This window comes from Haliotis asinina, chromosome 14, assembly GCF_037392515.1.
Source record: "Haliotis asinina isolate JCU_RB_2024 chromosome 14, JCU_Hal_asi_v2, whole genome shotgun sequence".
NCBI classification, from domain to species: domain Eukaryota; kingdom Metazoa; phylum Mollusca; class Gastropoda; order Lepetellida; family Haliotidae; genus Haliotis; species Haliotis asinina.
This window is the reverse complement of record NC_090293.1, coordinates 12,504,598-12,517,556: the sequence shown is the minus strand read 5'-3', so window position 1 is coordinate 12,517,556 and position 12,959 is coordinate 12,504,598. Positions and strand designations below refer to the sequence as shown.

The window sequence follows — 12,959 nt, the reverse complement described above, 5'->3', positions numbered from 1 at the left end:
TCACGGAACCGTTTTACGTTCTGCTGGATGTGTTGTCTTTTGAAGATTCCATCTTATGTTCCTCTCTGTATCAAAGGTCATTATGAAGTATGTTGATACGTGCATCGGAATTAGAAATCAATGGGTAATGGATATTTCTCTGCATGAACATGCTCTCTTGATGAACAAAAATCCGAAATAATCCACCTATGGAACTACTTTTCTCAAAATTTATTCTACTGACTTAAAAAAGGCATCAGAAGTATTTAAGAATCTGCTGATCATATGCTACATTAGCACAAACCTATTAAACAACATCCTCTTAAATTATTTCTTTTCAAGCGGTAGGACACTCATATCCCAATTAACATCGCCTGAGGCAATGAGGCGATACTGTTTTCATTAAAGCTAATAGCGTCTACGATAAATTTCCCCCGTTTAATCTCGTGTTCCCACTTGCGATCATCCTTTCATGACTCATGAATCTGTTTGATCTTATCGCCAAAAGGTACAGCATTCAAATCTAATAAGGTAAACTTGGCTTTATAAAATCAGCTGCAAGGATAAAATGTTAAAAATATCAAAGCAGAGTGAAACAGCATAAAACTGAAACAAATGTATATCTTTACCAGTAAACACTTTACAACCGCTTCTTTTATGCTAAATCTCAGTATACCCGTATAGACAAGCTGTCTGTGATGTGCTCTGTGCATAATGGATTTTGTTTTCTTGTTTTTGTTGGTACTTTTTTACTGTTAATAAGAGCAATGCATTGTTTTACTTATTTCTGTGATCTTACAGCACCGTGTTTGAAACCTCAGTCGGTGTCTGATTAATGTTCACCTCACTGAAGGTTTTGTTTTGTAATTCTAATTTGTAATCCTATTTATTTTACAAAAATGACAATGAAGGCCAAAAGGCTCATGGGAAATAATATTCGAATATTCATCATTGCTTTTATATGAAAAGGAATGTCAGAAAGAATTATATTGATTTCATAGTTATTCGGTTTCCAAACGTCCACGTCAACAGAAATTGCATATGAGGAAAGAATGAAATAAAAATGAAGCATATCAATTGCTAAATATCCCAAAACGGGATCTTCTCCACTTTAACCACCAAAGTTTTGATGCCTGCGGATTTAATGTTTTGTGTGTACCTGGTCATGTCTTTCTGTCTCACAAAGTACTTATACCTGTTTTCTGGTGATGACCATGTGCAGCGAAGAAATAAGATTGATATTCGTTTAAGATGGGAGCACGTCCGTTTAAACAAGACGGATCTTTCTTGAATCAAAAGCGATGCTAAATAAACGCGTATATTTCACGTACACAACAGCCAAAGTAAAGTCTCGAATTCTGAGAATAGAGTAATAAGAAATACCAAACACAGAAGCTGGGAAGACTTAAAGACGTTAGACGACACTTGTAGAGAGAGGGTTACCAGCATCTAGATTGAAGAGAGGAAGAGGGTCATACATTGCAGTTCAGGACTTGGCTTGTGCCAGCAAAATCAGCTTACAAAAATGATGGGAAAATCATTTTGTCATAAATATTCTCCCGCTTATCTCTACCTAGAAGCTGTGCAAATTTTGATATTTTTTACATCTTTGTCCCTTAAATCTGCCACGTTGAAATGAGGAATTTATCGAAATGTATCATTTTCTAATCAAACGAGTACAGCACCAATGTTTTCCTTGTCGGTGGCAAGTTGTTTCAGCATGTGATTTATACACCGTATCAGTATAAATTGCTATGTAGTTTGTGAGCTGCTTGTTGGGGTGCCAAGTGTACTGATAGCACTCAACAGCATATTGTCATCAATCACCTGGGAGTTCCAGAATAGAGAGGTCTTAACGCCGATCAAGTAAAACAAATATTTGGAATATTGTGAATGAATGCCTCATGAATTGACGTCTTTTCATCAGTTAATCTAAATGTTTTTCTGTAGGTTATGGAATATTCATCTCCACAGAGTCATACAGAGAGCAATACGCGAAGTCCTCTTGAGAATACGTTACCCAATTTTTGCCAAGGAGTAATCTCACTGGTCAGTGCAACAAAGGGCATGTGCTCGCATTGCAATAATATTTGCCCAGCTCTTGTTTCGTTTTCCAAATCAGATTAGAAACCTCCCTCCATTAAAATGTATTTGGTTTCTACATTACACGCTGCAGACAATTCCGGAGATGAATTGTACAATGCAATGTGATGTCCTTCGTTGTGGCAGAGCATGGAAGTTACATAATCTGATGTTTATTGATGGATACACCACATTTCGATCATCCATCCGTATATTTACTGTAAGTGTTCATACGTAATGATACAGTTTGTATTCAAGATCGTCACAGTGAGACAACTGTCGGAATGTGCCCTCCCCCTCCCCCTCCCCCCCCCTCAATTTGTATTGTACAATGTGACGTGAACTCGAAACACACACGTACACGTAATGATTGTTTGTATATTTATCGGTATCTTTCAAATAAACTGACGGCTATAATAATTCATGTGCTTTATAACAGCTTATAAGCATTAGCTAACACCGACCTGATTAAGTTTGCAGTTTGTACATGTGTGTACATGGTCACTTTCATGTAGTTCACATGTCACATAATGTGTTTTACTAAGTATTTTACCTAAAACGACATATTGGAAAATATACTGCAATGATTTTATATTAACCTGCCTAGGCTGCCACACTGATTACAATACCTGTATCAAACCATTTATCTTTATACGTGACATCTGACGTTTGCAAAATTGTCACACTTGCGTGTCGGCCTTCCCGGAGCAATCAATCCTGTCTGTTGGCAGTGACAATTCATCCGCTCACATCTAACCAGTTTATTATATAAAAGCATTTAATCAGAACCTTTTCCGCATGGTTTCTCATTCATGCAAAGTCATCGTAAACCAGATTGGTTACCCTGACAACTGAGGTACACAAACATTGCCCCTTGATCAAAAATGATTATTTCAATGTTTTTTCTTCTGACTCTTTGAAATCTGTCAATCAGTTTCCATAACATCAGCGATAATATTCCGTTCAAGTTTGACTACTTCACTTTTGTATTGACGTTTGAAAATGACGTCTATCACATTTGATGTGTCATCAGACACAGCATCAGAATTTGGTATCAACAAAAGCAGTCATGACGTTTTGGGCTGTTTGGACATGTTGGGCTGTTTTCATAAAATAAATTGAGTTTAGTCGTGTTATGTATTTGCTGTGTGTGTATGTTGAAGTGAATCGTGTATGTAATACATGTACATGAATACTATTAAAATTATGCAATTTATTGTTTTCTTCGGGATAATGAATGATCGGTGTGTGATTTTGATGGCTGCGAATTGATTGTACTTGTGACAAGCTGCACTTCAGAAACCGTAACATATTGTTACTTATCAGTTACTGCGCACAAATAACATTAGGACTGCTCTAGTAGAGAAGGAAAAGTCTTTCCATGCTTTTAGCCGTGATCAGTCCCATTCACCAAGTGCAGATTATGGGCGTGGCTCGTTGTCACTGATTTGTTACTTGATAGGCAACTTGTTACTAATAACAAGAAAATGATTTCATCTATTAAATCGTTTATTGTATTACTTGGCAGACAACAGTGCTATATTTACTCGACCTGTATCAACAGTTACAATAACAGTATCACACGCAGAGTGTGTGTGTGTGTGTGTGTGTGTGTGCGTGCGCGCATGTGTGTGTGCGTGTTACAGTCAGTTTGTCAAACCTGTCATTTGACCAAGTAACTGAAACAAATACCAAAACAAATAGTCACACACATATAGATACATAGATAGATGGGGAGAGAGGGTTGAGGAAAGTTAAGCTTCCTTTAGACATCAGGTTCATTACAATTATGTAATTGTTCTTTATCAATGGACCGATTTAAGGAAATGAAGAGGGTTCTCTAGCGGTACTTTATGTCCATGTCAATGGTCATTGGACTGTCTTTCCAGCTGCTTACTCTGGTTTTGTATCATTATGTATCACAAGTACCCATAGGAAAATACAGTGCTTTTGTACCAGCCGCAAAAGGGTATTCCGGTTATGTATCACCATTAGTATCACAAAATGACAACTGCAATTCAGGGATACATAAAGTGTTTGATTGGCATTATACATATTGGTCAGCGAATATGAAAGCATGCAACATTATGATAATGACTTTTGTGAGTTTAACATTCAGCTGGATCCAATATATCAGAAAATGTTATCCACAATTTCACGTCTTCGTATCTGTCGTTCCAGATATATAAACATATGTTCAAGTTAAAATGTATTTCTATCATGTATATAAGGATGCACCATGGCTATATAACCATGAAAGAGGAAATTGTATACATTATTTCGAATATTGATTGACCCCCACAGTCATGAGGACTTTTCTTTAAAGTCAGCAAAAGAGTATGGCTTAAAATTACTTTCAGATAAATAAGCAGAATTTCTGCATTTCTTTAAGCCAACCTAATGTACTAGAATTAAATCGACTTCATTATTATCATTTCACAACCTTATTTTCTGCCCACTTCAATGTCGTTTTAGCGCTGCTGTCCCTAATGCTTTCTCCTGAATGACACTCTAAGAGGCTTTTACAAATCTTCTTTGTTTTGCTACAATCTAGCACCGTCACTGTCAACGTTTGCATTGATGGCGCAAAGATTGCGTGAGGTCATCCTTGCTGCTTTGTCTTCTCTTGCACGATGTGTCGACTTCGGTCGTTCTCGTCTTCAGCTAATTGTTATATGTCCTCGAGCGCGGCCATGCTCTCACGTTTTGCTTGACTCGAGAGATTGATGGAAGACGAATGGTAGAAACGAGTTTGTTTCGGCTGATTTTGTGTATGCACATTGAAAATAATAATAATCTGCTTGTTCAGAAAATATTTACATTATTGATGGCTACAGTCGATGTGAGATTTTATAGCAAAGTGATGGCTTAAAACATACTTGAAACATGCCATTATCGTTACCGAGGAATCTATAAACACCAGGGATTGATCTTCAGAGTTGAAAAGATGTAATGCTCATTTTTTTGGCAAACTCATGATATAAAATCTCTATCTTCTCTTTTTAATGTGTAATGAGAATAATATACAAAAAGACAGATCAACAACGACCGTTTACACTGTACATATAAAAACTTATTAAAGCTATTGAATAAATACCATCCAACATACATATAGCAAGAATATAGTACTGTAAGATACTGTAGCTAGCAGATATTTATATCCAAACCGTACAGATAAGTCTTGTTGATAATTCTTGTTGTGAAATACATTGTAAAATGATATATCTTTCTAAACATTAAGGTCCCTTAGGGTTCATCTCGTGGTGATGTGTTTTCTCCGAGATGTTAATATAGTCGATATTAGCTCCTATTCCGGTCGATAAATTGAAACACGAGAAGTCTGTTTGATTGCTTTGCTTCGCCGTTCTGACTCTGCGAGTATCAGTTAATATAGTCGGACCAAAGCATGATCACCATTTGTAGGAAGTCCTTAATCGGAAAACTCTTTTGTTGGGTCTTGGGTTGACTGTAGGGAATTGGTTTGCAATAAACTACAAAGTACGGGTTTTAATGGAAGTATCAGTGTGTTATGTATCGCTAATCTCCCAGTATCGCTGTCACTTATCACTGTCTACACCAGTCTCACGTTCTACGAAAGTACAATTACTACAGTACAATCATATTCTTACTCCATACGTACAACACACTATCAAAGTATATACAATGCCCAAAAGCTACGGACTGAAATACCTTTAGGAATAAGGTAATCTGAAATCAATATTGTGACTATTGTGACTATCAACAGGAGTGACTAGTAAAAGACCATGTAGTGTGTATTAAATATCCTAGGTTGAAATATGATTCTGTTTCTGTTGTAACTTAAAAATAAGTTCATTTGCGGAAGATTTCAGTTTTAAGTGATGGTATCATACGATGTTATGTTTCAAAGAGTAATGTGCTACATTTAAGCACTCAAAGGACTGGATCTGGTGAGATTAGTTTTACGCCGCTTTTGGCAATATCACGACAGGGGACATCAGAGATGGGCTTCACAAGTTGTACATTTGTGGGAAAGCGAACCTGGTTCTTCGGCGTGACGAGCGAACCCTTTAACCACTTGGCTACCTCTTCGAGTGATATTCAAATGAATTTGATGTGAATAAAATCAATAGTTAATTAACGATTGATATATTAATGCTTGATAATCAAAGCTCCAGAAAAGACGCATATTTGAGTATTTTACTCAAAAAAATCAAATTTACTAAATTACTTACAGAGTACGAGAAAACGCATACGAATCACTTAAAGCCCAATAGGTCTATAAGACCTGGCGTACTTTACTCAATTAACTAAATTGGCCTGCGTAGGATGCGTCGTGGCGCTCAAACTCTACAACAGCATTAGTTAATAGTATATGGTCTCATACCACAATTATTTCACCACTCTGTGCTGTCTACAGTGACATGCCATTCCACCATAATTAATATCGTTCATAGGGTCTTCTGTTGCATACAGACCAACCTGCGAGATTTTATTCTATCCAATGTCAACACTGGTCACCGGAAGTTTGGAGTGGAAACACGCTCAACAGCCTTGAACTTGGCGTATCATCACGGAAGGCTGGTGTCAACACCATGTGCCGAATGGGGGCCAAAAAAGGGCAATAAAGTGCAATGTCTGACCTTTCATTTAAGCTATCATAGGTCATCCAGGAAACATTAGCACAGAGAGAGCAGCCTATTTAAACAAGGCACTATATTCTCCTATTTTCGTTCTGGATGCATGGTAAAAGATAGTGTTGGGACTACCCAATAATGATAAGAAACTCTGTGTAAAGGTACTCAATTCTTTTGATTAGTGGGAGTACACAAAAAGCTAGTTACTCCTCAAAAAATGCAATTACTCATATATAAACAGGCATGGGAGTAAATACTCAACTCTGGTGCTTTGAGTTAATATTGATTAATAAGAAGAACGATAAATGCCATACGAAAATAATAGTTAACCTTACTTGTGATTAGATCGGAAATGACTATTACTAAATTTGGGGTCCATATAAAGATTCGGGAAATAAACATTGCAAATGCATGGACCTCGCCGTTGAAATGTCTCGCTCGCAACAGTACACTGTTGTCAGACTCCTCGGTGCCCTTGGTTTGATCCCCCCTGATATCCTGGCGCAGGTCAGGGAAGCACGGGTTCTCCATTCAGTATAACTCTTCATACACACTGAAATACTGAAGAAGGCAATGTATCCAAATTCTCCGGGCAGTTCTTGTTTCTGGACTGCTCCCTAAACACTATTTACCCTGTGCGTCTAAGGGGCAAGCCCTTCCACCCCACCCACCCCCACAGCTGATGAAGAGTTTAGCCGGTTTGACCATGATAGGACCACCTAACTCTCTTTGCTGCATTTCATCTTAATCTGTAAAACATAACCAGTACATTATTGACAAATACTTGCCTTCTCAGCTCCTCTGAGATCACACAACCCTAACTGTCCGTCATACATTTAACCATTTCTTCCTGCGGGGTACCCAGCTGATGATGGGTGACCAAAGGGTGACCAGAACCGACATAAATAACATTTTTCAATTTCAAACGGAACGATAAACACATTAAAATGTTTTCACCTTAATCATATTATTGTAGATAGGTGAAGATTGTTGCTATAATTGGCATTAGAATAGAGGATGCACATTATCGTATTCCAGAGGCGTAGACAGATGCTCATTATGTCAATCACTGGATTGTCTGGTCCAGATTTTGAATATTTACAGACCGTCGTTATATGGCTGGAACTGTGCTGAGAGCGGCATTAAACAGCAAACAATTAAATACATTATTCTTATCCATATGTAATTCTATTTTTGTCATGGTCTAAACATCCTGATTTTGTCTTTACAGGATGTTGGGGAAGCAGCAAGACGAGAAATCTCTTGTCAAATATGACGAACTAGATGAGGTTTATTCCGAGGAAGATGATCCGGAGAAGAAATCCAAACCCGCTTTCAAGTGTAGCTGCTGCAGATGCAACTGTGCCAAGAGATATCTTATTGCCATCCTCAGCAGCATCGGATTCATTTTATCATTTGGTATTCGGTGCAACTTGGGAGTTGCCATCTTGAAAATGACAAAAAACGAAAGTGTGGACTTGGATGGAGATGGAACAATAAGAAAAAATGAATCGGTAATCTGGTAGAGCAACTCATCGAGTAATCAAAAGCAGTATCAGAAACTTACTTGCAACATTGTTATCAAAAATAACAAGACGAATGATATTGACTGAAGACAAAATACTTGTTCGTGCAGTTCTAGCATCATCCTCGGTATTTCAGGGTATGATAGTGACATTATGATTACGCACCATGGGTTCAAAATTGCCATTAGCTTCCTTTCGTGACTGAGTCGTACAGCGCGATCCCAAGACTAGTTGTGAAAGGGAAACATTCTCATAAGCGACAGAAACGCTGTGTATAATTAAGACAAGAAACAAGGAGATGTGAAGTCGAAGCACATGGGGCATAGTGTTTATCTTTATAATGTGGCCGTATAAGACACTAGTTGATGGAGCATGTCAAGGTATATTCCAACATAAGTGAAATAAAGTTAATTGGGTGTGTCAGGTTTTAATAGCTTTGTTTTGACACAGTTGGCTTAAACTGCTAGAAGATGAGACTGATACTTTTATGTACCAATTCACCCTCAATTTGAATGACATGATAGAGATGTGACTGACATTTGTGACTGTGACTGACTCGATAACTCATAACTAACAATTATTTTATGTATCTCTGGTTTTAATCCAATGTTCTTTTTTCAGGAACCAGAGTTTAGTTGGACGCCAGAAACAGTGGGTGTTGTGGATAGCTCTTTTTTCTGGGGATACATAGTTACACAGGTGCCCGGAGGTTACCTGGCATCCAGATTCCCAGCCAACAGGTGAAACCCCTTTAATTACCCAACGTTACAACATGCCTGTGATAAGGGACGAAAGACAATCCTTGTGGTTGAAGCGTTTTGTCTCGTATTGTCTAATCCTTGGTTCAGATCCCCACGAGGGTACACTGTGTAATGACGGTGTGTCCAGTGTGAACTTTTTCGAGATTTGCAAAGGGCGACTTTCAAACCACGTTATTACGTGTGATAATGGGACTGAGTGCCCGTGTGATTCGACCGCAGATCTCTGGTGGGGAGTAGCATCACCACCGCCATCCGCAGATCCCACATCTAGACCCAGTAGTGATCCTTGATCACCAGCTTGCATATCCTAGTGTTTTAGAACACATGCCTCATTCGTCACTTTCAACTTCGGTCTTACATGTAATATGTTGACATACAGCGACGTTTTAAATCCCTCAGTGTGTTCACATTTTATGGTAGTGATTCCTATAGCAAATGCTTATTGATGGTTAATACACTATACAAACAATAACGGATTGAAATTTAGGTAAATACTGAAAACTTATTAATCTGTAATATGATAAGTAGTTCACCGTTAACTTCATAAGTTATCAAAACACTATCGTTTTACTCTTGACGCAGCAGGTCATTGGGTAATTGGACATCATATTTGATTGGTCAGTACAACCTGGACATGCCTTATTAATGATCATACATACATATGTATGCATAGTATTATATTATCAAATATCCCTGTGAACAGTATGTACAGTTCGTTCTCACAGTGATATTGCTGGTATATTACTAACATCGAGAAGACCACCACTCCCTTTTGCCTGTGTATCTATCAAATACATTTTCTGCACACATATAATTTGATATATTGTTTCCAGGTTATTTGGTTTGGCTATAGGACTATCGGCATGCCTGAATATGTTACTACCAGCAGCCGCTAAAGTACACTATGGTTTGGTTATATCAGTGCGTATCCTACAAGGATTAGTTGAGGTAAGTTGTTCTTTCGCTTATCAATCATACATACGTTAGACCTATGAAGATCCGGGCTAGAATTGATCTTCAGTAACCCAGGCTTTTCATAAGAGGCGACTAACAGCATCGGATAGTCAGGCTCGTTGATTTGGTCGACACATGTCATCATATCCCAACGACGCAGATCGATGTTCATGCTGTTGATCACTGGACTGTCTGGGCTAGACTCGATTATTACAGACCGCCACCCTATTGAAATATTGCTGAGTGCGGCGTAAACCTAACTAACTCACTCACTCACTATACATTCGTTACTTGTGTCAATATGATCATTATGAATGATATCAAAGGAGTATTTGTATTTACCAAATGAAAATGTGCACGATTGGTTCTATGTGTTTCAGGGTGTGACATATCCATCGTGCCATGGTATTTGGCGGCACTGGGCCCCACCCTTAGAACGGTCTATGCTAGCCACTATATCATTTTGTGGTAAGTACATTCCTATAATCATTTTGTGGTAAGTACATTCCTATATCATTTTGTGGTAAGTACATCCTATATCATTTTGTGGTAAGTACATCCTATATCATTTTGTGGTAAGTACATCCTATATCATTTTGTGGTAAGTACATTCCTATATCATTTTGTGGTAAGTACATTCCTATATCATTTTGTGGTAAGTACATTCCTATATCATTCCTACATTAGCCGAATCCGTTCTACCTGTAACCACGATTCCACGTTAATCCACAACCCTTGGGGAACGCATTTCCATGCTGCCCCGGAACACATTCCGACGATCCCATATTTCCTATATATTTCTGACGCACATCTTCTTAATCCTAAGTCATTCTTTGCTTAGCATTTATTCACATTAACCGCTACAGCGTTTTCTGACTAGTCCCCTCCATGCTGTAGGATACGTCCCTACTGATCACGTTTCTGTATTACCCCTACTGATCACGTTTCTGTGTTACCCCTACTGATCACGTTTCTGTGTTATCCCTACTGATCACGTTTCTGTATTACCCCTACTGATCACGTTTCTGTATTACCCCTACTGATCACGTTTCTGTGTTATCCCTACTGATCACGTTTCTGTGTTACCCCTACTGATCACGTTTCTGTGTTATCCCCACTGATCACGTTTCTGTGTTATCCCTACTGATCACGTTTCTGTATTACCCCTACTGATCACGTTTCTGTGTTACCCCTACTGATCACGTTTCTGTGTTATCCCTACTGATCACGTTTCTGTATTACCCCTACTGATCACGTTTCTGTGTTATCCCTACTGATCACGTTTCTGTATTACCCCTACTGATCACGTTTCTGTGTTATCCCTACTGATCACGTTTCTGTGTTACCCCTACTGATCACGTTTCTGTATTACCCCTACTGATCACGTTTCTGTGTTACCCCTACTGATCACGTTTCTGTATTACCCCTACTGATCACGTTTCTGTGTTATCCCTACTGATCACGTTTCTGTATTACCCCTACTGATCACGTTTCTGTGTTATCCCTACTGATCACGTTTCTGTGTTATCCCTACTGATCACGTTTCTGTGTTATCCCTACTGATCACGTTTCTGTGTTACCCCTACTGATCACGTTTCTGTGTTATCCACGCCTGATTTTTCTGCTAATCACATTTCCATGTTTGTTCCATGACACCCTATTTTCTGCTGAGTTCTTTTTCTAATGGCTCCTTTTTTTCTGTCAGGCACATTTTCATTGTGCTATTTTCATTGTGTCACTTTGTGACAAGCATCCATGTTATCCGTTACGTCCTTCGTTGTAGGGATTATACACTTGAACAAACCATTCCTATACAAGGACATGTTCATATTGCCTACTATATAACTCACGTATGTATATGTAAGTAGGCACTTATGTAGGCACACCATTGTGTTGTAAGTACATACCAATACTACTTGTTTTAGCCATTACATTGGTCACACGAGGAATGCTTTAGACCATGAACAAGTATTGTTTGATAAAACATCCTTTCGAAAGGTAGCGAAAGAAACAATGAATGTCAGTCCCTGGGTCCTTGGGTGGTTCTAATGCCCCACTACGGTATTCACGGGACTTCAGCTGGTCCATTAACGCTATCTTCTCTCCCGAGCACAACATGGAAGTTATTTTGAATCTAAATGTCAGGGCTTATGTGGACATCATGAACATGTCTCATTTGCAATCGATCTTTCAGCACTCATTGTTATCTTGGTACGAAAATAAAATGTATACGGGCTCTTGCTGGCACTTAGCGACGAGATCCTGATGGTTTTAGTTACAAGTGCTTTCGTCAAGTACTTCTTATATTTAACTAGTCATTGCTTCTCAATGTCGCATCAATTTTGAAAATCGTCGCAGCTAATCGTATGTCATGCATACGACATAGGTAAGCGGCTGAAGTGACATCTAAATGTGTGAACACTGCATGGCGTGTCATCCTAAGGGCACACGCTCCCTTCAGCGTGTAAAACCACTCTCTTCTAGAACAGTATCGCGCTTAATGCATTTATCTCAACTTAAAGACCTTCAATCAAAGTCACCCTCCCACATAACAGTGCATGACACAATAACAAACGTGCCTTAATCATGTTCTAAATCCCCTTCATCAAAGTATATTTTCGTTGTCCATGGAATTCAATAGTTCTTCCAATGCCGTACCAGATGGAGTTATATAACGTTACTGTTGACGTGTGTCGTGGGATCAGACATGACACCGAAGCCCACTTTCGATTTCGAAAAGCAAAGTTTCCGGCTGTAAATTAGTCGATGCCAGTTTGCATTCATTCTCTCAGCCTCTACTCATTGATTTTTCAGGGTCGTACGCGGGTGCCGTTCTCGGCATGCCGTTATCGGCGGTCCTCACTGAGTACCTTGGATGGCAATCGGGCTTTTACGTGTTCGGTAAGCTTTTCCCAGTTCCGACTTCGTGTCCTCTTCAATAAACCTCAGCAAGAGCCAGGCCGGCTGCTTGATTAGACTACCATCATCCTTTAGCAGAGTCCATTGTACAGTCTCGCCTTTAATGTGTAATTCTCTAAGTG

The 12,959-nt window shown here is 38.8% G+C and overlaps 1 protein-coding gene across 1 annotated transcript in view; it reads left to right on the top strand.

The window, feature by feature from the left end:
- LOC137261652 (vesicular glutamate transporter 2-like) overlaps nucleotides 1-12,959 on the top strand; it is a 66,464-nt gene that overhangs the window by 25,955 nt on the left and 27,550 nt on the right. The window contains exons 2-6 of the mRNA XM_067799430.1: nucleotides 7,909-8,191; nucleotides 8,825-8,943; nucleotides 9,798-9,912; nucleotides 10,299-10,386; nucleotides 12,733-12,819. Coding sequence (XP_067655531.1) covers nucleotides 7,909-8,191; nucleotides 8,825-8,943; nucleotides 9,798-9,912; nucleotides 10,299-10,386; nucleotides 12,733-12,819 — 692 coding nt within the window. The remainder of the gene's footprint in view (nucleotides 1-7,908; nucleotides 8,192-8,824; nucleotides 8,944-9,797; nucleotides 9,913-10,298; nucleotides 10,387-12,732; nucleotides 12,820-12,959) is intronic.